We start from the raw sequence: 27215 nt of genomic DNA on the forward strand, positions 1-27215 counted from the left end.
TCTGACCTATTCTGCATCGCTCCCTGAATTTTTCTGTACTGGCAACTATGGTGTGAAACCTGGCAAATGCTACTGACCACCGTGGTTAAGAAAGTTCCTCTGACAGCTTTGCAAAGACAAATTTATTCGGTCCAGATATCTTGGGTGCCCTCTGTGTACTTAGCTCTGCCTAACTGGACCCCACCTTGTGATTTCAGTGGGATACAATATCCACCCTTCATTGCCTCACAACGAAGAGGTGGTACTAGCCTTTATAAAGTTGCTGCAGCCATCCAGCTGTCTCCTAGTTCACCCCTTATAAGGAACAGTCTTCCAGTTGCTCAGTTCTGGTTATCTAGAAGTCACTTCCAGCTCATTTTTACCTCCCTGGAGCTTAGACTGGACCTAAGTACCAAATTTCACTAGACATCCCCTAAAATCTTGTTTGTTCACTTGTCCCCCCAAAATACTCATGAATCTTAAACAACGGAGGCATGTGGAGCTGAGGTGGTACGTACTTACCTGAGCACAAAGTTGTGGGAATCAATATCTTGGCCATACTGAGATTGCCGAAGGTTCCCGGAGTTTCCCACGACAGCGCATCGTCTGCATGTGAAAATGTCTCGTTCCTGCAGTGGATCCCCAACCCCAGGAACGATCTCAAACAATTCCTTGAGAGTATCATTGATATTCTTAGGACTTTTCTCTCCTTGCAATTTCTGTTGGGAAGAAAAGTCACTCTAGGTTACCAAAACAGCCAGCTTTCGCATGAGCCAAATGTAGCTTCAATTGTCTTCTAAAAGACCATCCTTGCTCATTTAACTGCAGACACTGTGTCTCCTGTGATATGTGTTACAAGGCTTCAGGATGGAAATAGCAGTGTGAAGAAAGGAAGTGGAAGACCCCTTCCAATACCTTTCAATATGGTTCCCTTTTTTCCTTCTTTTTCCTCAGACTGTCTCACCTCCTCATTATCTGACAATGGTGGAAAAGATCATACATTCTCCCTGAGCACTTGAACCTAGCAAAACAGATGTTCCTGTGGTTTCTAAAAGCCTAAGCCAACCTTCACCCAGATATCTCCTGCTAGGACAGGTGTAAGATTTCTTTCTATCCTCATAGAAAGGGCAGAAAAGTATCAGAAAACGGATGGAGCACAGAAGAGGGGCAGAGCAGGTTGAACTAGCCATGGACCCCCCTCCAACAAATCTTGGTGAATGCCAGAAGTGGGAGGGCGAGATTGCTTCTGCTCTGGACTATGGAGGAACCAGCTGCTGGTGCAATAGGAAGCTGCAGTAGAGTGGAGTTAGTCCTGAGGTTTGAAGAAGTACAACTATCTAAAAAATTATCCAGGATGAAGAAAAACACCCCGGACCTAGGTCATTGTGTCTGTTGCTATGGAGGGAAACTCTTTTGTAGTAGCTCTGTGGTGCATGGTGGAAACAATGGTCGGATTTGGAAGGTGCGGAGTGGAGAGGCAGGTGATGGTTAGACACTCCCTTTCTGGGGCTCTGCTCTCTGAGGGCTCCTACATGGTTTAAGAGTGCTGGCGAGCTCACAGAAACACATTGCCCATTCTTCTTGGTGCTGTTTGCTTGCAAAGAGAAGGTCCCAAAGGGAGAACGGCTCTTAATGGAACAACTGCCAAAAGGCTCTGCACTTGTTCTGCAAGCCTAGAGCAAGGAGGGACAGGGAGGGAGCTAGGAAGAATCCCTTTTCCCACGACTCCCAACAACACCCCTGGGGAATTTGGCTTTAGTTTCTGATGCATTTGTCTCACCTGCACCAGTTTATTAGTTTGCCTTGCTGTTTCTCTTTCTCACTCATGCAAACATACACAAAGGCACTCCCAGATGTATCCTTGTATTTTTGTTTGTTTGTTTGTTTGCTTGATTAGCAAAATACTGTGCTGCCTCTTTGCAGACCTATGTAAAGCAACCATACTTGCACTGAATTAAACAACTGGTCTGTGGAGTTCAGAGTTACAAGACAACACTGGAGCCAAGGATTGAGAACAAAGAAGCCAAAGAAATGTTGCATGCAAAGTTCTAACCTTCCTGCCAATCCTTGCTAACCCATATACTTATGCACAGCCTCCATAAGATGGTCTTGTATTAAAAGAAATCACAAAGCCCTCTCTGGGATTAAGTTATTAAGCAGTTTTTATTATTTGAGTTCTTCCTTCCTCCACAATAGCTAATACTGAACATCACTAGAAACAAGATCCGGAGCTTGGGTGACCCCACACCTCTGAGTCTATTGGGCAATGCTGAGAACTGCTGCCAGTCGTGGCCACACCAAAGTAATCACTGCACTCTTCCATGGGTGTTACATTTAAAAAGCGCAAGTCACTCCTTTACTTAATTTCATTCCTTTCACCCACTCTGAGGGCAGCGCAGGACAAAAGCCAGGTCAAGCAACCAAATGGCTGCACGCATCTCAAAAAGTAATTAGGATGCACAGATAAGCACCCTCAACATTAGCACGAAGGCTGGCCACCCATTTTAGTTTGGGGAGCAGGAGGTTCGGAGATTACAGTGTGAGCTGGGGAATAAAACACAATCTCCTGGCAGCACCAAAATTAGGGGCAACCTGAAAACTGAAGTTCAGTGGAACAAAATTTTCACCACAGGTGCCATGGCTGCCATACATTGTCTTTGTGCCTCAGTTTCCACAGTGTAGGTATGTCAGTATTTGCAAAAGATTATCTTCTAAGTCTGCATGTGTAACACAAATATATGTTTGCATATCTAAACTCTTGTGAATTCTTTATAATTCCAACCTATCTTATATTTAGAACTACTCTGAATATATGAAAAACACTTAAGGTTAGAAGACCTGATCCTGCAGCCTTCAAAATAAATGGAGACCTTCATAGATGTCGTAGGCTGTAGGATCAGGCTTATAATGCAGAAAATTCCAAGCTTTTTCAAAAATAAATCTGAGTTATCTGAACACATACAGGCATATACACATGCACACTCCCTCTCTGTAAAGTTAAACAGATTTTAACTGTCTTAAAATATGTATATACATACATACATACATACATACATGTATATGGAAAAAGCACCAAACATAGCCCAAGACATTTTGAAGAACAGAATTGTTCTGGAAAAGATAAATCTATTCTTGAACTCATTTTCCCTGAGAAAATTTGGATGAAGAAGGTAATTTTCAGAAGTTCCAAGCACCTGAGCACCTCTTTTTAAATAAAATTGTTTTCTCAACCAGACTAATGGTATCATTAAGGGAAAGAAACTGGAATATTTACCTATTTCTGTTTGATGAATTAAAATGGTAAGAAACATAGCCATGGATATGCATCTCCATTTACACAGAACTGGGATCTGAATTTTCTCTGTTATACTGTTGCCAATGTAGAGTAACTTAATTGCAACCAAGTTATTACACCACCACTAGCAAGAAAGCAGGACAGCACTTTCCTGAGATCTCTCTGTTATGCAGAACACTAGACGTCATTACTTATGCTAGAAAATCCCTCAAAGACCTTGAATAGGATGGGGATGTTATTGCGCTGAGTGCTGAATCTACATACAGCAGGAAAACAGTTGCTAATTCACTTATTAAAGCGCTTTGTTTCCATTTCCTCAGTGGTTATCTGATTGGCCTACACTTTCCAAGCTTAATCTTCAATGAAACCGTCAAGTTTTTGAAATTTCGGCAGAATAGAGCAGTGCTGGCAAAGAAGACGGCTAACTCCAAAGCGGATAACTTTTACAGCTTTAGACTCCATGTGCCGCCAGTTCCGTATTGCACAATGTTTACTGACTTCTTTAAAAAGGTTGATTTTAATAGTGCTACGATTACAAGCCAATTCCCTTTCCCACGCCATTCTTTCCCCCGATTTTTGATTAAAGCGGTGATTTTTTTAACGCGCTCCCACCAGTTCGGCATTTCCCGTAAATGGACGAGAAGCGCGGAGCGGCGGCATGTCGGCGGCGCGCCACGCGGCCCCGCGCGGAGACACCCACGGTACGGAGCACGCCGCTGCCGGCACGCCAGCTAGCACCACGGGGAGGGGGGACATCCTCCCTCCAACCGCTGTAGATGTGCACCAGTGATATGCGTGCCTGACGCCCAACTCTTTACACTACATCGTTAAAAAGAAAAGAAAAAGATAAATGGGAGTCCAGACCAGGGGGACTTTCCTAATCCTCTTCCCAGGGAAGACAAACTATCCCGTCCTCCCAACCCTACAGATGACTCAAACACCCCGCTTCACACCCAGAGCTCTACCAGAGGCACAGCTGGTTTTCTACTTTGCCTCTCTTTAGCTTCACTGCTATTAACAGCTATTTTTACATCTTCTTATTAAAAAAGAAAGAGAGAGAAAAAAAGAAAAAACCCTCAAGTTTATTCATTTCCTTTCTTTAAGTATGAACAGCTTTCTGAGGAAAAGCTTGTTGCTCATTCTCATACTGCTGTGCATAAACATACATTAAGGATGACCAGAGACCTTGTGATTTTGTTGCTTTTATAAACTCCTTGGAACACTTTCCAGTATCATCACATCACCAGCGATCGCCAAGAAACCATACCCCACACTCGTCTAATGAGTGTCACAAGCGGAGGATGCAGATTATATAAATTCAGCCAATGCTGCCCAAAATTAATTGCTTGGAGTAGCGAGGAGGCAGCTAACGGTTAGGAAACTGTGAAGGAAAGCTATCCAGCATCGACTGGATAAGTCTGGCTTCACAGTAAATACGTGCCCCAAAATTCCCAGTTGCTAGCACGTGGACATCATCTGGCTTGGTGGCTGGCAAGCGCCGGCGCGGGCACCAGGGTGGGCCCCGAACAGCGCCGGCACCGCCGGGACACCCTTCTGCAACACGGCCCATGCAGCCTTGAGGAGCCTGCAGACTAAATATAAAAAACCTGGCGGAAGTGGGTGCATCGGTACTGCTTTTTCATGTCTGTCTTTTTTTTTTTTTCTTTTTTTTTTTTAGTGGTTTTAAAAGAGAAAGAGGGAGTAAAGCCCTGTGAGACTCTCTTTTGCACAGCGACTAATTTCATCAGGGGAGCAGCTCTGAGGAATTAGCACTCATGCAGACTTCCCAGCCAGAAAACACTGTGCAAAGATTAATCCTAGCAACAGTCTGGTGGGGCAAACCCAGGTAATCTGCATTTTCCAGGCTGAAGGAGAGGTTAGAGGGATACCATCAATTTTAAGAATGCCTCCTTGGCCTGGAAAGGATGACATTATTATTGTGATATTTAACAGCCTGCAATTACTCCAAATCGGAAAGATTAAGGTGAAGAATATAGCGACTTTCAGGTGCTTAGGTTGGCTTTGTTTTATGATTTGTGCCTGTTAAATAACACACATTCTCAAACATGAACATAATATGCATATATTATGCAAATAGCATGCAATAATATGCATAGGCCAAATGGTATGATTTGTAAATTGTAGTGCTGGCCGTTGCTGGTTCCCATTCCCACTTATATGGGCGACACAGGCCAACTCCATGCTGTTGTAAGGAGCAGAGCCGGTTCCCCACCGTATTTCCAGCTGCAGGATGCTTGCAGCTTGGCAGAGTGCTCGGGGGCAGCCTGGGCTTGGGCCACCTCCAAATCCACCTGCTCGTGCTGAAGGCAGTAGGCTTTGCTAAAGGGTAGCACAGGTTCAGACATTCTCTCTCAGCGTGTCCAAGGCTTGTCCAAGCAGTGGGCTTGTGCCCAAGCACTATCGATCCCCGGCACACGTGCGTTTGTAGCTGGCGTTGGGCTCTCTCGGCACTACCTTCCTGCAGGGAAGTCCCTCCCTCCAAGGCATGGGGAAGAAAACCATTTTTCCTTCAAGAATTGCAGACAGCGTCCCAGTGCTAAAGAAGACTTCTTGAGATCAAAGTATTTGGGCAAAATATCTACAACAAGCATTCAAAAGGAACGACACGGGTCCCAAGTGGCCACGACAGTGTCTTAAAAATAAGTAAGCCTTCCACGACTTCCCCAATGCCTACGTTGGGGATGCCATTTTATGTGCTGTCTGGTTATCAAATCTTTAATATTATATTTTTCCCTACAACCAAGAGGACTAAATAAGGACTAAAAGGACTACAGGACCACACGGACTAAAAACTAACATTTTCTTTTAGATACAGGATGAGAGATTTGCAGCTAATCATATGACCCCAAGAGCTGAGCTTTTTCTCTCTCTAAAAAAAACCAAGAAACCCTCAAGTATCATAAGACTCAAGATAAAAATTGTTATGATGTGGTAATTTATGAACAATGTACTACAGATAAGATTGCTAGGAAACTCTGAGCCTGATTTTACTTATCACAGTTTTAATCCATCAACTTCAATGGAGTTATTTTGGAATTAGAACAGCAGACTCTGATCTCTTATTTTTTATGCTTTCTGACCACCAAAAACAAAGCAAAGAAACTCAGAATAACCCAAGAAAACTATAAATAAATGCTATGCAGTGTTATAACACGCAGTTCTTGTACTGTTTCCTCACATGCAGGTTGCTGAAGTTGGCGGACGTATGCACAGCATTTGTGTCATAGAATAACATAGGAAAAACCTGCAGGTGAGTCAGCCCAGGGAGGTGGGAGAGAAAACACAAGCAGAAAAGAATCGCATCACACACCACAGCGTGCCAACTTCCACAACACGGAGACTCTCACAGCCCTTGAATACGAGATGTGAAAAGAGAGACAGGCAGAAATAGAGACCGAGGTAATGAGGAGAAAGAGACAAGGAGAGGGAGAGGGAGAGGAGAGGGGAGGAGAGGGGAGGAAGAAGAAAGGCAGGACGGCGGGCAGGCAGGCAGGCAGGAAGGAGAAAGAAAGAAAAGAGAGAAGGAAAGAAAGGAAGGGAAGAAGAAAGGGAGAGAAAGAATGAAAAGGAAGGAAGGAAAAGTAAGAAAGGAAGAAAGGAAGGAAGGAGGAAAAAGGAAGAGAGGAAGAAAGAAGGAGAAAGAGAAAGAAAGAAATGAGAGAGAAAGGAAGAAAGGAAGGAGGGAGGGAAAGAAGAAGAAAAGGAAGGAAGGAGAAAGAGGAAGAAGAAAAGAAAGGAAGAGAGGAAGACAGAAAAAGAAAAGAATAGAGAATAGAGAATAAAGAATGGGAAGGGCAGGGCAGGGCAGGGCAGGGCAGGGAGCTAGCTCAGTATGGTCTACAGTATTATAACTGCCCAGATTATCCCTGAGAGGAGGAATCCATGAAAAGCACAGAGCAAGTACAGGGGTGTAACTAGGAGGTGAATCTGGGCCATTATGTGTTACCTCAGTAAAGTAGTAAGAGGCTAGTTTATCAGCTGGACAGATTTAAGCAGAGGAGAAGTAGGCAACAGCCACAACAGCCCCCTTTGTTTCCAAGAACAAAGACACAGCCAGGCCAAGCTTTACCATTTATCTTCAGCATACCTACCGTGCAGAGGGAGCCCTGCAACGTGCTGCAGCACTGCTTCCAGAAAAGCTAATTTATGGCTGGGAGCGGCTGGGCCTTCTCGCCCCTTCTCCATGCCCCCTGCACGCATGGGACCACTCACTCAGCTACGCACCACGCTATTTTATCCACTTTTCCACACAAAAGGCCACATCCTGCCAAGCTGGAAGGGCTTAAAGAAGAGCATTTATTCTCCACACATCCTATGAAGTGGCCTGCCAGCGACCTGAAGGGTTGGTTGCAAGCGGGTGAGCCCACGCCACCCTTTAGACCCAAGAAATGTTCCATGTCAAAGACTTGCTGTTGGCTTCTGAAGTTGCTCATTGCTTCCCTAGAAGGGGAGGGACGAGTGCTCCAGGATTATTTGGGTATAATCCTTGCACAAGCCTTATTCCCACATACAGGAAAAGGGTTAACGAGTGCTGAGGGCAGAATCAGGCCGGTGAAGTGGTGACGCCCTGGCAGGGGCTCTGTCTGTGTTCAGTCCAAGCACATCACGTGTGTCTCCTTGATGTGAAAGTCAGAGCGCTACAATAAACAGCTCTGTTGCAGTCACAGGAGTCTCATAATGAAACTACCACACCGCTTTAAGTCAGTTCCTGTGAAGTACCGCGCAGTCCTTTTCCCCCGAAATGAAGTTTAAGCAACTACTAGCAATCTCAGAACCCCTCAGGGCTTAATCTTTCAAGCACAAATATAGCCCCAAAGTTAGAAATTATTGAGCTGGCAAAACAAATGACAGTAAAATATGGCCATGAGCAAACTTTTCATTACAACTAACAAAAATCTCAGGATCACTTAAGATGAGAATAAAAATGCACAAGCCTCTGTAGAGCAAAAAGGGAGTGCAGTGAGGATGCACCCGAGTTCTTTACTGTAGAAACTGTAATGACTATCTTTAAGGTTACCCAGAGCAACATGCATTTAATTGGCATTAAGTTACAACGAGGAGCTGAGCTACTTAACGCCTTGATTTACCCAGAATTATCTTTCAGAGCGGAGGGCACCTTTTCCATTTACAGCAGATCAGGGCAAGTATTTTTGGTGAGTAGCTAGTTCCCCATACCCATTGCAGTTTTGGGGGACACCAAAATATTTCACACATTCTGGATGAAGAGAAATTCTGGCTCAAAAACAAAAGGGTGGAGAAGGTGTAGAAATCTTAGAAGATTTATTTGCACCACCTTAGGAAAAAAACCTGCTTTGATTCTTTTGGCTTTTTTTCTGAAATAGGGTATTCTCTTGAATTTGACCTGGATTTAAAAAATGAATGAAAACACTAAAAGTAGGGTTAGACAGCCCTGAAAAGTAATTGACAGCTTTTATTTCAAAAAGAAAAACAAAGAAAAAAAGAAAAGATGACAACCTTGCAGCTGTCCTGGAAATTAGTTTTTCACTTAGCTAAAAAAGAAACTATCCTGCCCTCCCGAAAAACACCCTGTTTCAGGTTGATCTGACGTGAGCTTTTTTTTTTTTCTTTTTCAGTTTCACTACAAGCAGGAGAATCTGAAATTCAGACTTCCCTACTGAAAGTCCCAAAGTCTTTTTTTTTTTTTTTTAATGAGAGAACAATTTTGAGCCACATGTTTAAAACAGAGTTCGGTCTGAGGGCAGACTTCAGCTCCGCTTCGCCCTGTGGGACAAGCAAAGAACCCCCCAAATTCACCCTGAGGCTTGTGGGTGCCGAAGGGGAACACCGCAGGCCGGTGTTCGTAAGAAGGGCGTGTGGAGACTGCACCTTTTCTGAAGCAGAAGAAGGCAACTCACAACAAAACCACAATTTTACCCGGATGCCGCAGCTCCAGATTGGGCTTTCGCAGTTTAGCAATGCGAGCCGTGAGCAATTCTTTTAACTCAATGTCTCGTTTCAAGAAAACATACCCAGGGCTTTAATTAAGCAAAATGCCAGCATGCCCCTTCTTTCCTTCTGCACTTTTTGAAGAAGACACCTACTGCATATTTGGATGAGCTTCTTTAGACCACCCCACTCAGAGGACACCCAGAAGCCACCAGCCCTTGGCAACCCTGCAATACACAGCTCGTGCATGCTACGGACCTGCTTTACAGCATCGGCCAGAACAGGGACCATGCTTATACACATGGAGGTGATCATTCTGGGCTTCATCCTGCTAATTTAAATATCTTTAGTAGGGAGAGCCCCAGGTGAATTACACACTTCACAACAAGTTTTCTTTCTTAGCTGGTTGGATGGCACAGGTCCTTTTCACCTTTTGAAGCTAAATAAGCAGGGTTTCAAATTTTAATGTTTTAAGCAGAAGGGAGAAAAAAAGGTCACATTGACATTTGCAAATTCTGGATTTGCTTCCATGCTCTCCCAGGAGCTTTTCTGGGCTTTTAAGGCTTTTTCATGGGCCTCAATTGCTCGTAAGCTCAACAGTGGCAAGAACACCCACTATCCTCCACCTCTGCCTGCCTCCTCAGCTGAGACTGTGACTTTTGGGGGGTGGGGGGGCCCTGTGAGCACTGTGCTGGGGTCAGGCCGGTGCTCACACACTTACCAGCCACCACCTGTAGCTGTCTTCTGGGATCAAGGCATCCCGTGAGGTCAGGAAAGGTTGCATAGTTTGATTAAATCTCTGATCAAACCAGAGGGAACGTCCTTGCTCCGAAACACATGTGGTACAGCTGCACGGTCTTCTGGGGTATTTGATAAGCTTCCTGAATTGATCAGAAAACTGCATGATGAGGTGCTTAGGGTCCCAGGTGGTCATGGTCACCTGGTGCTTGTAGTTGAGCAGAAACGATGTTATCGTGATGAGCAAAAAGGCGAACGTAAACATTTTCACGTTCCTTTTCCTTACGGCAACCATCTTTCTCGTCCAGGTCCTGCTGTCTCGGCTGCCAAAATACAACGTAGGGTCCAAAGTAAGGCAAAAAGGAAACGTTGCTGGGCTTTCGGGGAACGCCGGCCAGCTAGCACCAAGCACTTATGCTGAACATACCCATTCCAAGACCTCCGTCGATGAGGGACGATGTTTCATTTTCCCCAGGTGGGCTTAAAAAAGGCAAAGCTGGGTGTTTTGTTTCACCTTTTAACAGTGGTTCCAAATCTCCTTCTGTGAGCTGTGGCTAATCTCTCAGTGAAAACCGATCCTTCCTTCCACGTTCCAGGAGATTTAGAAGTGAGTAATATCAACATTCAAATTTAGGTTTTCCATGTGGGAGCAAGACAGAAATTAAAGGAACCAGATTGTGGAAAGAAGAGTTTTCTTTTGTTTCTTTTTCCAGAAAGTTAGTTTGTAAAGGATTAGATCATCCTGGGATATACATTCCAGCGGAGAGAGGTGCTCTGATGTTCATTTTAGCCAAGGAGAGCAGTTTGCAGCCTGTGGATACACACACACACACAAAAAAGGAAAGAAAAAAGTCAGAAAGTTTTCTGCATTTCTCTCAATTTCTAAGCTTTTCTCTCCTCACCGCAAAATTTCTGATCACCTCAGAGCCTTCAGGACAGAAGCAGCGGCAATTTCTGCTGTGGGATTTGCATAGCAAGAAGTTTCACAGCAAAATTTCCAAAAGGGCAGAGCATCGACCTGTGGACATTGAGTCCCTGCGAACTGAATTAGCTGCCGCATTCTGGCCTTATTTGAATTACAGTTTGCAGCCGTTTCAATGGCCCTGAGTCAGCTTATTCCCTTAGGCTGACCTTGATAACCACAAAATACACAACACATTCATAACTAAAACCAGCTGAACAAAAAAGCAGAGGGCAAAGGAGGGAGGAGGCAGGGCAGGGAGGAAGACTAATTGCTTCCTTTCCCTTCCTCCCCCAACGAGCGTCTTAAGGATCTTTTCAAAGGGATGAAAAAATCTAAAACACATCGGTAGTTCTGGTAGATTTACATCTATAGTGAGAAGCACATGTGCCAAAACACATGCAGTTTTCCAAAAAAGCAAAAACCCCAGCACACGAAGCCCGTGACGGGTCTTTCCTGAGGCTCTGGGGCGATCCGCGAGGAGCTGCCCCAGGCCACACTGCTTTTCAAAGGGATTTGATGTGGTGTCTTGGAGATAGTGCATGCCTGTTTTTTTTGGGGGGGTGGGTTGTGTAAATATTGACTGAGTCCCAGAAAGCTTAATCAAAAGGCAGGAGCCTCAGCCTGTGGTCTCAACCCTCTGCCCTGTCTCCGGTTTCCCATTTGGAGCCGGTGATGGGTAGCTGGGGCCATTCAATTAATTGCTGTCTGCCAAGCGCCTTCGGATTTGTTTTAAGTCTGGCCTACCCAAATGCATTAACGGGAGCTCAAGGGCTGACAAGTGGATCATACTTGGAAATAAAAGGTTTTATTCACCCGGGCTGCCTGGGCTTGCCTATACCTGTAAAATCGACAGGAGCTTGCTCTAATAGGAGCCTGGGCCTTGGGGGCTGACCGGTACTCTTGCAACAATTCCTGGCTGTGATTCGGGAATCGCATCCCAAAAGCCACCCTGTTTTGGAGAGCAAGAAAGGGAATGTAACAGCACAGCCGCAATATGCAGGCGCCGGCTTGCCAGCTGGCCTCCGTGCCAGAGAACGGTCCCGAGCACATTGACCTTCCTAGTGGGGATGCAGTTGCTAGTCTAAACAAAAACACAGCCTCTAAACCCAAAAAACTATGCCAAATCCCCAAAGCTGATTCTCCATTTATAGGCTGGGTAATTTAAAAGTTGCAGTGTTGGTGGGTTGAACGCCACTGCTGTTAATGCTAAGCCAATTCACTCTTTGTAAACATAAGTCCTGTTCTTTTACTGTTTTTTAAGTGGAGGAGGGATGGGGATTATTTAGCTTTTCATGGGAAAGCCCATAAAATGAGTATTGTTTATATAAGAACTCTTTTCCGGCCTCCAAAATAAACACACACTTCACCTGATTTTTTTTTTTAATTGAGCTTAGGTTAAACATATATTTAGAATTTGAAAAAAAAGAAAAGTATTGTTTATGCGGTGCAGTGAAGTGTCTCCAAACTCCTAATCATACCTGCTTTTATAGCACATGATGGCAAGGTGAGAAACCAGCACTCCCATGGCCTTCTCCCAGTGTGTAAACATAAACTAGATACTCTATTTTAATTCTTGCTAATTACAGTTTCCTATGAATGCTCATTTTCCTATGAGTACTGATGATAAAAATACATATATATATTTACACTTATCCTGACAGAATAGCTCTGGGGACTATAAATATGATTTAGGGCTTGAGGCGAAAGCATGTCCAAATGAACAGAAAATGCTTTCACCGAGTTCACTGCAACTTGGACCAGGCTTGTTCTTTTCTGTCTTAACCGCCAGTTAAATCCAACGTAGGCATCAGGATGGTCTCTCTTGAAGCCCTCCGGGGGCGGTGGGCAGTAGCTTGCATCAGAGCCACCCCACCGGTGCGCAGGGCTCTAACTGGGTTGGTGCCGCCAAGCCCAGCTTTGGAGAATTTGCTTTGCCTCGTGACACCGTCTGGGAGAGTTAATTTAAATAATTACGAAAAAGTAGCGTGGGCGCAGCTGATCGCAGCCCCTTATCAATGTGCCGCCGCTCCACAAACGAGTCAGGGAATATTGGGCTCAGACCCACAAGTAATTTATGGGGACTTAAGCTATGGAGACTTAAACGACTTGCGACCCCTCAGCCGAGCTACAGAGAGTTTAACAGAGTTTAAATACATTGCGTTTGCTGCTGGCTGTGCATGTGGCCAGCTCAGTTGAGGCAAACAATAGGTTAAGCTACCTGAAGGGATTGGGTGCTGAAGGTCTTAAGTTCAGCCTGGATTTCTCCTTCTGCCTTGTCACTTCCTTCTCCTTCCCACCTATACCCTGTCCTTGGGACGGCTATCTCCGTACACGCCGGAGTAACTCTTACTTCTGCTGCCAACTCACAATATCCAGCCACATGCAATGCAAATAAAATCTAAAATTACACTTCCCAGGCAAGAATACAGAAGGACAGGTTCTCCTGCCCTATGCCCTAGGGGTAGGAGTGGTTCCAATGTGATTATATGGTCATAAAGGAGAGCAGACTAAAGTCTTTTGTCTACATTTTATGTACTGAAATAAAATATCCCAAGATCAATCCATTATGATTGATTGTCTTCATTGTCTTCTCGCATTTGAGAAAGAAGGAACAGAAAGAACTTCTTTTCTCAGGGTAGACCTTTTCTGTATTGTGCACTCAAAATCTGAAGAATGTCCTTGGACCCTTGCCAGTTATACATTTAACAGACAAAGATGTAACCACATCAATTCAAGGCACTAATATAAAAAAGTTTTTAACGCCTTCAGGAAATAAACTATTTCACAAATCCATTCAAAAATGCAATGTCTTCTCACTGTACTGAGCCAGAACAGTGGTGGGAATTTTTGTGTGTCATTACAATCAAGTCAGGCACAGATAATTTCATTGAAAATCCACAATTTCAAGAAAATTTCATTCAGGAATGAATGACAGAAAATCATCTGAGCTAGCCAAGTGGCATTTTATTGAGGTCAAACCTAAATGCCTCATGTTGATAAAAGTGGAATTGTTCCTTGACAACTTTTATTTGTTTTTAAATACGCAGATTCTTTGAAGAAGTTATTTTGAAACAAAAGATAGAAACTCTTCATTCTCAGGATGTTACAAGAGAATATTTCAATATCAGCGGAATGCTTCATTTCCTGATCTTTTTTTTTTTTTAAGGTGGGTCTTAAACAAAAAGCATGACTCAGCTATTCATGAACACTGGCAAAAAATCACTGTGCTCCCCCCGCCCCCCCGCCCAGTTGTAATGTAGTCACACTACAGTAGAGTTTGACCTCTTTTTGATGCCTGCTTTGCTAGAAGATGAGTACTTAGTATTAGCACTCCTTCGAGGAGATATTTGTTAGCTTGTGTTGGATGCTGAGAGTTCAGGATCCCACCCTTGCTGGCGGCCTTGTGGTTGTTACATATAGTAAAAACCAGGCATAAAACACATTCCTCTAGTTTGACATCACCAGCATTTTGCAGACCCAGTACATGGGGCAGAACAGCACACGGGCAACAGGGACTAGCATCCCCCTTATGGAGATATCTCTAGCTTTCCACTCATTGCATCGCTTGAATAATTCAACGTTCGTTCCCAGAGTGCTTTACACATGGGAACCGCTTCCCCATCCTTCTCTGTGCGCCGTTACCCTGCTGGAGACCAGTAAAGATAACACAACCTGCCACAGCTCTCTCACAGCTACAGGTAGCTATCACACAACCCATGGTATTTTGCACATGGAAAATTTATATAAGTCAAGGAGTAGAGATTTGCTGCAATTTTCCTTCAGCAGACCGTTCTGTGCTAGAGAGACCTCTGTGGCAGCATTGTAACTGCCCAGCATTAGAAGCACAGCTTGGCTCACCAACCCAACTGCACAACCCCCAAATACTAATTAGTTTGCCAGTGTAGCTAAGCCACTTCTGCAAATGACAGCTTTGTCGCTGTAAAGCCTTGCAGAAATACAAACTGTATTTCCTCAAGGAGAAAAGTGGTTTGTTCCTGCTGTTCTGGGACTCCCCCATACACACTCCTGGTGAGTAACTCCTTGAGCAACACTTGGTCACACAGCCCTGGCCGGTGATGCACCAAGAGCATGGGAAGTTAAATCTTGTTTTACTGCACCCGTTAAAGGCCCAGAGCAGTCTTGGAAGATGTCACCCCAGCGCAACAAAAAAATCCATCTCTGCAAAAACATGCATAAATTTCTACTGTGGTTCTGTGCTTGGGCCTGGAAAGGAACAACGGACAGGACTGTTTTATTCTAAACAACAAGCTTGTCTGCCCTGCTCTGGCTCATCGCTGGCTACTTTTCACTCCCCATCCCATGCAGTAGCTCGCTGACGTTTAGAAAGAAACACTTCACTGGTCTGACACCTTGCCAAAGACCTCTGCACGTAAGACTCTCACTACATGAGATAAATTGTGCAATTATGAGACACTGTGTCAACCCTTCGGAGTTAAACACAGAGCAGCAACATGAATCTCCCTTAACCAGACACCGCTGGGAGCCTCTGGAAAGCCTTTGGCCCATCTCTTCTGGCTCTAGGTGATCAGTCTCACAGGCTCTTGAGCCCTACGAGACGGCTGTAGACGTGAGGGGATGCTTTGTACACCCCTACCCGGTGTGTGCTGCCATCTCTAGGACTTTTGCCTTTTCATGGTGTGACTTCCTAAGTGTCACTGACTCCAGGGAGCTCTGTCCTTCTCAGACACCAAAAGCCACCAAAGGATACAATTTTGGAAAAGCACCAGCTGCCACACAACTTGTCTCTTTTCTACTGATAACTTACTTAAAACCTGAGAGGATTTTGTTTCTCAGAGCTAACCAGTTCCCCTCTCCCCTTCCTCTTCACCTCCTCAGTCCTGGCTTGTCACAGCAGAAGACAAAGGTGCTGCTGTCCTGTGTGCTCACAGTCATGGAAAAGCATGTCCAAGCTCAGCTTTCCTTTTAATCAGTGAGAAAATTATTTGTATCTCTTCTGTTCTATTCCTGCCTTTGCTATTGGCATGTCCGACTGCCACCATCAACTGCGGTCACAACATCTAAGTCAGGCTAGCCGGTTGGTATACCACCCTTAGATTTATCAAAATGCTCACCCCAAGCAACTCCAACTAATCACATCAACACTGCCTAGGAAACAGAGCTGTCTGAGAGCATTTAAGCCATGAGAAAAAGTCATTTTAGATTTGAAGGTGGCAATTCCTCCATGTTTCTTGAATTTGGAGCCAGCTATTTATTGGGCACTGTTTCCTCCATCACAGTGAATGGAAAATACTGGAAGTGGTTTATGGAGTGTAAGTGCATGGCATTTTAGATGTTGGTGAGCTGAATAAATCGTTACTTATTTGTGTCCTATCAGGCTCAAGCTGGCCAGGTGAGAGGAGATCTCCATAGCAAGTACTCTGCTAAAGCCTTCCCTACCTATGTGCATAACAGGTCTGTGCAGTCAGGGTAAGCAAACACATTTTTGTGCAACATGTGTATAGTATTAACAGAAACTTGGGTGGGGAAGTTGGATTCTGCTGCCTCAAAATAGATCTTTATCTTGGCAGACCTTGTCAGGCACGTTGCAGAAAGTGGAATCTCCACTGCGCTGCTTGCGGAAAGGGCTGGTGGTTGCGCCTCAGAAAGGGTTATGAGCCTAGGTGCACACTCAGGCATGGAACTGCCATTCCTGCCTCCTCCCACCTGGCAGTGAAGATGTTTTGTCCTCCAGCATGGCAGAGGAATTTGTGCAGCAAAACCTTCCCCCTCCCTTGCATACCAACAGTCAACTCCTGCAAGAAGTGGTTTGTTTAGAGAAATCGCAGTGTTACCATCAGCGATTAATTGTGCTGCCCTCCGCAGGCTGGAGTTCCTGCTTATGCCCCCAGGCTAAATGGGAATTTTGGCTTTGAATTTTTGCAATTTTGGCTGTAAGTGCCATGAAAGATGCCCTGATCTGTACTTCAGGTCCAAAAACCTCTGTTCTCACCTATCTACTTCTGTGGCACAGGTTGCCTTAGCAGTTGGGCATGGAGAAAGCAGGATGCTCCAGCAATCCCTCCTGTGCAGCTACAGGACAACTTCACCGGGCTCCTGGGGAAACAGTGAAGCCATAAACGGGTCTGAAGCAGAGCTTGCTCAGATCAGTGGAGCTTGGATCAGACTTCAAATAAAAAATCGCTGAGTAAAAAGTGACACCCTGGGCTTTTGCATTTGCTTTCCTGGCTGCTCCCAAATCACTTAGCAAATAAAAGGATACTGGTGCTGCAAATGTATTCCAGGATCCCAGTCAACCAGTGAGCTTTATGGTAAATGCAGTGTCTGCCACTGCCATCTCTTCATATCACATCTGGTCTTCAGCCTTGAGGGAGGAGCGAAGCTACGTTTGTGATGAAGGGCAAGGGTGTGGGGCCACACTGCCTCTCCCAGCAACACTAGCTGTGCAAGGCTGACACCCACCTACGTACCAGTCATGACTAGGAAACACAGAGGTAACTTTGTGGAGCTAAATCTATGTTTGATTTATTTTTAGAAGGAGCTGATAATGTGAATAAATCACTGCTTATATACTAGTCTTTTGTTACCACAGCCATGCTTGCTATCATATGAGGCTTGGTGAATAAAGACACTGATACCTGGTAAGGTACCCAAACCCTCCAAAGGAAGCATCTTATTCTCAACTCTTCCAGCTTATCTGGGCTCCAAGGGAGCAGCACACAGCCATGTCTGCAGCCCAGGTTGGCATATCTGGCTATTGGTCACGCATGTGCTAAGGCGGAAAACTCAGGAACCGTCACACCTTGCAGAATGATCCCCAGGGGTTTTCTTCATGGAATAAGCTGAGAGAAACCAGTGAAAAGGTAGAGTAATTCAAGCTTATGGGCAATTCCACTGCTGATCTGTTTATGGTCCACTCCTTTGACTCAAACCTCAATTCAAGCATTTCCCAGACAAAATAGGAGCACCAGAGAAGGAACCATCCACCCAAGTTGTGAACAGTAGTGATTACAGCCAAGAGAGAGAATGAAAGCTGCCACATCTCACCAGTGATGTGCTGAAAACCAGAACAGTGGAAAAACAAGCTGCAGGTAGCAACAACTTTCACAGATCCTTGCTAGAAAGTGATTTTTGGACCTCAAACCCTACTTCTCTGCACACGCTCTCTGTCTCAGGAAATAGTCCCTCTCCTTCCCTCGTGGTACCTCATTTTCTTCCATATATTCCAAATCTCCTTCCTCACAGACACATTCATGTTTTAAACAGAAATATGTTTCTACAAGCTCTTAAAAAATGCTTGTTGCCTTCCTCATCCTGCAGTTTCCCTGGCAATGCTGGACAGGCAAACAGGATTAACCTGCTGGAAGATGAGAGCTTTCCTGCTGTGGACCAGTATCCACTGATGGGTTCAGAAGGGACTTTTTGTGCTGTCTTTATACAGCCCAAAAGCCCAAAGCTGGTGGTAATAACCACAACAACTCTACAGTGAAAATCCTAAATTAACATTCAGTCACAGTATCAGTCTCTGTGAATAGCTGTATTTTCAATAGCTCTTTTAAAACATCCAAGCCAAGAGCTGGACATATTAAAAACTGTTGTTTGATTCCTATTGGCATCCTTTGATGGCAAGAGTTCATGGTGGACAGAGTGCCTTGGTACTCCCAAATTCTTCTCATGCCATTAATGGGTGTTTAAGCTGGGACCAAAGCTGTGCTCTTTTTGCTAGGGTAAAAGGAACCATCAAAGGGATTTCCAGGGCATCTACATGTGTTTGCACCTACTGTAATTCTTTAGTGCTTCATGGTAGGACAATCTTAGAGGTGGTGCTAGCAAGGATTTTTTTCCAGCATATTTTTGGGGGGATAGGAGGAGAGAGAGCATAGGGAAATTTTTCAGATTTGAAATGAAAAAATCTAGTTTTCATTATGCCAAAAAAAATTTAGAAAAATATGTAATTTATGGTAATTAAAAGAAAGCAAACATGTAGAAGATCAAAACTGAAAACAGCTCTATTTTCACTTTTGCTAGGAGAAGGCTGAAAAATGTTCACCTCTTCCTTTTCGTTTTACTTCATTTTAGGCTGATTATATATATATATTTAAAATCTTGCTAATTCCCTAGAGTTAGTAAGAACACTACTTTCAGATAATCCAAATACAGGAAGACAAATTAACAGTGGCAACAGCAGTCGTGGAAATAGAGGCAAGTTAAAAGTATTGTTGAAGAGAATTCCTGTACGTGCATTAGTTTCAGTTTTACAGGATTACAGGAGAGGATATAGGATTATTTCAGATTATAGGACAGCCTAAACTAAACGTAGAACTCAATCAAATTGACAGCAGGTGTTTTGCTATCCTGTCAATCAGCCTCCAACCTAACAATATGCAGCAGCCTATTTCATGGTTAAAACTGCAGGGACATATATGCAACTGCAAATACAGTTCTTTATGTAGAACAGATTGCAAAGAAAACATTACAAAGAATCCTGATTTCCTATATTAAGAAAGTCATTAACACACCACAGGGACCCTTATGGCATTATAATTATAAATCCAGAGAAAGGTTAGATAATAATGATAATGGTATTGTCAAAAATCCTCAGAAACTGGCATTCGAGGTTAGTCTTTCTCATGCTGCAAAGGCATAGGCATTGAACTGCCCACACTAAAATTCAGGAGTGTCTACGCATCTATGCATAGTCTGGAGCCAGCAGTCAGTGCAAGCTACAGCAAACACAAAATAATACCTCCAGTTTCCCATTTACTGTGCGTGTTTGTGAGAGTTCGGCAGTCATAGGAAGTCTATAAGGAGTCAATAAATAATACTTTAGAAACATATCACAGATATGAGTAATGTGTGCTATAGATAATTTATTGTGTTACAAACTAGAATTACAAAGCCATTAGGCAGATACTTTAATTGATGAACCATTGATAGATCCTTAATATGACCTATTTGACCTGTTTGGATCCAAATGCACTGCATGCTCTTCCTCTCTGAGTGAGCACCATGAAGCCTCTGTGCATACGGTGTTGTTCCCATTCCAACTTTGGTCCTACAACTACAATGTCATTCAGACATCCAAGAAAGCAACGAATGATTCAGACCATCTCTTATGCAGATGACCATCATATCTTGGCTTGTCTCTGACACCTGATGGGGAGAAGCAGCTGCATACAGGAGGCGATCTGAATACGGCCCAGAAAGTTTCCTCCTGCTGTGCTCCACCAGTGGAAGTTGTGCTTTGGGTTGTGTGGCTGCCTGGCTATATAAGAACTGCAGGATTTTAGGAAAGGAGAATTTCTGTCTTTTGGTCTGGACCTTTCAAGTGTTTTTAGGGAAACAAAGATTAGCATACATCAGAGTGGCACAGGCGAGGCTTCCCATAATCCTGAATATGAAAATATGTCAAGAGCTGCATACCAGACGGATTTGCATACATCAGAGCTGCATATACAGCAGCTTGCCTGGGCATCCTACAGTGCATTAAAAATGTTAATACTGAATTATCTGGAGGCTGATAATTGAATCCTGGAGAAACACACACAGACAAACCCAAAACTATGGAATCTTTTCCACTTGTGTTATATGGCTAAAACATAAAAAGAGAGTCTGAAGGTAGTCCATACTGTTTGAATATTTAAGGGATTTTTGGTTCAAAGAGAAATTCAAAGTATCACTTTTCCATATAGAAATGATTAGCAGAGGCAGATTTAATTTATTTACTACTACCACTTTCAACTTTAAAATAGCATCATACCACCAATTTTTGTGAAAGCAGAAAGTTTAACACAATGTGACCAATTCAGCATCGCACCTATGGCATGAAAACTTTGGTCCCCCCCTATGCGGTGACGTCAACGGCATCCTACCTAGACATGAAGCTGTAGCAGGCCAACTGCTGAAACATCAGCCTGAGTTTACTCTTTTATCTAACATATGGTGGAAGAGGCAACAGCTTTCCCCTTGAGGCACTGATGATCAAACTAAGACTGGAAAGACCGTGCTGCTTACTTTTCCTCAGGAACGATTACCGACATCTACCCAGTCGGTGCAACCCAGTGCATTAGAAAATGAAGACCTTTCTTTCCTGCCTCAACCAACAATAAACACAACTCTGCAATGGCTGGTTTGGTATTGCTCAGAAACCTCAGCTTCAGGCTAGGGGTAACTATTGAGAAGTGAGTGTAATCATATCAGCACCATGTCGGTACACATGCCGCAGAGGAGTGTCATTTCAGGCTAAACCCCATCTACAGGTTCAAGAGCACGTCTCCCAGCTGAAAACCAGAAGAGAAATTTCCTCTGAGTGGCCATATGACACACAACCCACATATACCCACATATACCCACAACCTCCAAAAGGGCCATCTGGTGAAGGAGGATTAGTACTCCAGACTCAGTGCTAAATCCTGCCCTTGCTTACTCAGGTGTCCTCCTTTCTGAATGATCTCCAAGAGCTTGCAAATATGTGGATATCATTTAAAGGATGCCGTAAAAGCAGCCCCCATCTGGGGTGCAACACAGAGACTATTTAGCAGCATGCACAGACATTACAACTATACACACTAGCTTGCAACAGAAAGAAAAAAGCTATCAAATCGCACCAAAATGGAAGAGTGTTTCAGACCAGGAAAGGAAGTTGGAATGAATTTGGGATCCCAGAGCTCCAGCTCTCACTCATGAAAAGTTGCATGGTAGCTTTGAAGATGGGGCTTGCAAAACCATCACCACTGAGCTAGCATTAAAGGTCCTGGTAAGTTCTAATGGGCACAGTGTAAAAAACAAACACTCCCCAACAACCACATGTAGCAGAGCCCTTGGGCTTTGGGTTTCCTTTTAAATGAGCCGCCAATTTCGGTGAAAAAGTTTGCTTTGAAAGTGAGAGCTACAGGACTTTTATCTGTGTGGTCTCAATTAAGCAAAAGGAAAAAGAAAAGTCATTTCACCCTTAATTAAAATCTCTCATGGATTTGCTGGGAATTGTATTGCAAGAACTCTCGAAAATATGCTGTTCTGCTTGGCTTGTTTTTGAACAGAAGAAGATGAGTTTTTAATTTCTTTTTTTTACTTTGCTCTTTCTCTCTCAAAAAAAAAGAAAAAAGAAAAAAATGAATGCTGAAAAATAATAACTGCATACAAAAAGAAGTCATTACAAACACAGTTTAAAAGTCAAGAGCCCCAGAGGGGAACTGACCTATGACTTTTTATGAAGGAGACGTAGCAGCCGCTGAAGGGCATCATTGTTTTTAAGTTGCTCTACAAGGAAGAAAAAAGGCGCCAGGAGTCATCAGCCCTCCAAGCTTCGTCCTGCTCACCGCCCGCGCTCAGCTGCGAGGGCTTTGTCCAGGAAGTGGTAGTTGCCACTGGGGCATTCTCATCCTTAGGCAAAAACACTGAATATCAGGGGATAGTCTGCCCTGACCATAGATTGCCAGATCACTTGTAGATATTTGTTTAAAAGATGAGCTTTCTAGTGGCCAGCATCACTACTGTAGGGATGTTTCCAAAATCCCAGCTGATGTAAAACCTTCTCATATTACTGACCCCCATATTTCTTTCTTACAAATTTCACTGACCCTGCTCTGATTTACATGCACAGATTTGGTGCCCTGCAGATTGTATGAGAAACCGTGAGGAGAGTGTGGAAGACAGACAGCTACAGGGCTCAGACTGACAGTGAACACATACGACACAAAGGCACAGTCACCTTGCTTAAACTTTAAAAATACATTCCTGTTGACTCAGCTATCATCCAGAAAAGCAGGTTAGGAGAACCGCGTCCCTCCCGCAGCCGCTCAGTGAGGTACAGTTACTGTCTGACATCACTGTGATGGATGAAACGGAGACATTTTGGCTTTAACTCTGGACATTCGTTCATAGATTCATAGGAGACGCAACACAACCGGATGAGGTCCTCAGGGGATTCTTCCTGGGCAAAGGCAGCACCAACCAGTGACAGGTAACCATTTCAACAGATGTTTGCTCAACTCATTCTGAAAACACCCAGTAGAGGAAATTCCCCTGCCTCTCTGAGCACTTTTTTTTTTATCAGTACAAGATTATCCTCAGTTTAGACAATAGGGGGGATTTCCAGTATGCCAATTTTAGCAACACTTCCACAAAAAGAAATGGAAATGATTCCAGCGTTCAGACTAAACACTATGCTGGGAACCTTTCCGCCCTGAATGATTAGGAAATGCAACTCTTTTGTAATGCCACTGCTGTGCATTGCTTGGTGCGACATGGAAGCAACAACCTGCAGGTGAAACCCTGCCCTGGCACGCACGGCAATGCAGAAGGGCAAGAAGTATGAATATCCCTCCTCCTTCTGTCCACGAGCACCCTAAGAAAGACCTTCAGTGTTTGTTCCCTTGCCTCAACTGTTAGGTAGGACGTGAAACTATGCTGGGACCCATAGCGATGTTCCCTGGGCTGTCCTGGACGAGGAGGACTGTGGGCTATGAGCTGTCTGCACACAGCCAACCTGTGCCCATAGGGATGGCAGGAGCTCCTCTGTACCCAGGGCAGACAGATTTTGCTTTCATGCATGTACCAAAATGGTGAAGATGGTTCCCATAACCTTCCTTTGCCTTCCCCTTCTTTTCACCCCAAGAGGGTGGAGGAAAGGGGAGAAGGAACAAAGGAAGAGGATTTGTCTGGATTAGCTGGGAACAGCAAGGGTCTGATGAGAGGGTTTACAGCCCTGCTGACACGGCTTACAACCGGCATTAATCCTTATATGGGTCACGCAACTACGCGCAAAGGGAATGGAGGGCACACGAGGGTCTGTCACAGTCCGAACTGCTGCCAGTCTGAGCCACGCTGAGCTCCCACTGCGATAAAAAACCTCTTGTACAGCAAGGGCTGAAGCAAAGGAGGGGGCAATCACCTCCCTCCTTCCCCGTGCCCTATATTAACAGGACCAACAACCCTCCAGCTTCACTGTCCTTCACTGTGAAGAAGCCTGAGTCCTTTCGGGCCCTGGTCTCTTCTGCTTCCTCTGGAGATGCAGGCAGCTCCCCCTCCAGATGCTGGGAACAGACATTGCAAAGGCATTCACACAAAGAGCGCAAAAAGATGGAAAAGCTCATTCAAGTCCTTAGCATCGTTCAAACTTCCCTCTTTAACCCTGTCCTCTGCAGAGCAGGGCTGGGGCTGCAAGTAAGTGAGGAGAAAAATGATTGACACTCAACAGGCTCAACTCTGGCAGAGTAATTATTGTTTCAAAAACACCCACAAGAGAGAACTTTGAGGTAAATGGCATCTTTGGTGGCTGAGCTTCATAGCATCTTCACAGCAGACGGAGGGAATGATGAAGCTCTTGCTAGCCATACCACTGCTGTTCAGGAGGAATAAGGCTTTTTTTGCTGGCCAGGCACCCTTCAGCAATATTTCCCTGCCCCGGGTGAGCGGGTGGGTTATAATACATGCCAGAAGCCTCTGACAATGTGGCTTTGTAGGAGCACAAAGGAGCCTATTCACCACCAGCGCACCTCTACTCTCCCTGAACACAACTCCTATTACTGACGGCTGTTCCTCTTTTCAGCAGGATGCCATCTTTCAGCCAGCTCGTGGCCACCAGCCCCACCATTTCCAGCTAGGCTGGGGCACAGGGTAAAGTGGTCCCTGCTTCCCTTCGGACAGCGTCATTATTTTGGCCCTGTAGTAGCAAAGGGAGCTTGCTCGGGGACCAAGCCCGCAACATGCTGCATGCTCTACTCGACAGAAAACCAACAGAGAAGTGTGGCCAAAAGTAATAAGACTGGTGGGAGCTGCAGGTGTGGTGTCGGACATCAGCCACCCACTCTAGCAGGCAGCTGATGCCAGGCGTTCGAAGGTAAGCGTACTTAAAAAGCACATGTAGCATGCACGTGTTGTCCTGTCTCCAGACTATCCAGCCCTGATGTGAAAAGCCCGTGACTTGACAGGTGTTGCACATTACTTCAAGTTGGCCAGACATCTGCAAATGACTGCAGAAATACCAAGCTAATTAGGAAGTGAAAATAGAGCTGTCTTCCTGATGAGCAAGTGTGAAAGGAAAAAAAACCCCCTAATAGTCCGAGGCAAAAAAAAAAAAAAAAAAAGTCATTGAAAACCCCAGACTTGAAGGCACAAAATCTGAGTTGCATTTTTGGCTGTGTGATCACAAACAAGTAACGCTGGAGGACACACTCACTGCTTTTATTTGGAGTACTCAAATAACTCAATCCAACTCGAGTTGTCTGGGGTTTGAGTTTCCAGAGATGTTGAGCATCTGCCCCCTCACTGATTTCAACAGCTTTGGCTCCTCACCACCCCCAGGAAGCCGGTCCAGAATCCCTCAAGACTGGTATGCCACAAAGTGAGAGTCTCCCCTTTTCACAGCATTTTCAGCAACATTCGGCTTGGGTCTCACAGCATCTGTTTCCGCACCTGCTCCACATACACGTCTCCTACCATAACAGCTGAGGTGGGGCTCAGCGACCGGTTGCAAAGTGCTTTGGAAAGGTGGCATGGAAAAGGACTTAAAAATCTCAGTTTTCCTTTCCTATCCATTTCACCTTCCGCCAGCTTCTTAGCATTTCAGAGGCAAATCATTGGAAGTCGGAAGCCGGAGCCGTAATAGAAATGTTGCATCTGTCCCCTGCAGCGCCCTGCGCGCCTCCGGCTCATATCTGTTTTAGGGCTTTGCTTCACCCCGGGCCCTCCAAGCACTTGTGAAGCAGCCGTCCCTGGCAGGTGCAAATTTAGTGTAAGATGGAGTTGGCTCGCATCCCTGTAGCTCTTTGCCAAGTCTGACGACGCCCTCAGCAAACTTGCTGGCATAATGGGCAGCAGTAGTACTAAAAGAGGAGCGCACGCCACGCAGCAGCACCTGATAAGGGGATTTGGTGTGTCAATGCATGGCTAGCTATGTTAACAGCAGCGTGTGTGAGGCAAGAGGTGACTCTAAGTAGGGAAAGGTATTTTTAAAGCTTCTTCAGTCCAATGCATAAGTGTGTGCACGCGCGTAGAGTTCCTCTCAACTCAAACTGCATTTTGTTGCAACGAGTGAAAACACTGCTTCTACTCCTCAAAAGGAAACGCTCCTTGCAGTCAAACATGGCAATTGATGAATAACCCAGAGCACCACAACCCAAGCACGGGCAGCAGCCTGCAAAGAGCACGGCACCCTCTGCCACTGCAGGCAGCATCGAGAAAGGTGGAAAATAGGGTGGCCAGAGCTGGTGGGGCTAACCGCCGTCACTGTGGGGCCCCTTCATCATTAACGACCTCGGTTTATGGACCCATTGGAGATCCCCTGCCTCCTGCTTTCCCCATGCAATGTTGGGACATGAAATGCTATTGACATGTCCAAAGGCACTTGGTTTCGTGGTGACTATGGCCATCCCGGCTGCACCGCTTTCCCAGTCCCAAACCCTTGGCTGACGTTCACCAGCAGAGCTGCATGTCGAGAAATGGTCTGAAAACTGGGTGATTGCTGCAGTAAGGTAATTTGGGCTGCTACACCTCCCAGTACATTAATGCCAATCTAGACAGACCCTAGAGCAAAGGGTTCACTCCCTTCTTTTGTAACTTTACAGCAAACTCCATTTTTAAGAGCCTTTTCTTCCCCCGCTCTGGACAAGATTAGCCGCTGCAACTTGATTGTGCTGCTATGGCAGTAAGAAAATAAAATAAAATAAAAACTTTTCTTTTTCTTAAAAAAACCCAAAACAGTAATTGATATTACTGTGTAAGGTTCCTGATATTAATTATAAATAAATGTTAGACCTGCTAAGATAACTGAGTGAATTTACAGTATGAGGCCGCATGCCGTTGTTTAAGCCTGCAAGGCTGTCACGATACGCACAGAAAATATAAAAAGCACTGGGGACTGTGGTTTGCATTTTATTGCCTATTAAACTGAAAGTGTAAATAGCAATAAAATGCATGTTTATTCAGCACAAAAACAAAATATACTGCAGCATTTACAGACTGATGGATGGCTTGCCTGCCTGCTCTAATTTAGCAGAAAACGAGGAACACAAGAAGGGGAAAAAAATAAACAATGGCTCCTGTCAGTATGATTAGCTAGGAGAAGGCAGGTTAGAGCAGCCGGCCTCTGAAGAGGGTAACACGACGCCACTTCATCTGGCTTTCGCTTCGGTAATTTAGCACGAGCAGCCGTGCCAGCATGCGCTTGGCAAAGGCAACACCAGGCAAGGCGAGGAGAGGGGAAGAGCAGGATCCTGCTCGGTCTACTGCTCCGAAGGGCTTCGCTTGCTGGATGCCCCCATGGCAGGACAAGAGTTGGGAATGAAAAAACACTGCCAAAAAGGTAGAAATGCTTCGGTGCCATTTGCTAAA

At 44.8% G+C, this 27215-nt stretch overlaps 1 protein-coding gene across 3 annotated transcripts in view; it reads right to left on the minus strand.

Moving 5' to 3' along the window:
* Positions 1-27215, minus strand: part of ST3GAL1 (ST3 beta-galactoside alpha-2,3-sialyltransferase 1) — a 76957-nt gene that overhangs the window by 15531 nt on the left and 34211 nt on the right. For 2 of the 3 annotated variants that reach the window (XM_064507892.1, XM_026113673.2), the window contains exons 2-3: positions 9924-10751; positions 502-698 (exon numbers count right to left, since the gene is read on the minus strand). In XM_064507892.1, coding sequence (XP_064363962.1) covers positions 502-698; positions 9924-10235 — 509 coding nt within the window. In that variant the 5' untranslated portion in view covers positions 10236-10751. Of the gene's footprint in view, positions 1-501; positions 699-9923; positions 10752-10860; positions 10988-27215 lie in introns of those variants that run through there. The other variant, XM_026113672.2, reaches the window with a different exon arrangement.

This window comes from Dromaius novaehollandiae, chromosome 2 (genome assembly GCF_036370855.1).
Source record: "Dromaius novaehollandiae isolate bDroNov1 chromosome 2, bDroNov1.hap1, whole genome shotgun sequence".
In the NCBI taxonomy this organism is placed as follows: Eukaryota; Metazoa; Chordata; class Aves; order Casuariiformes; family Dromaiidae; genus Dromaius; species Dromaius novaehollandiae.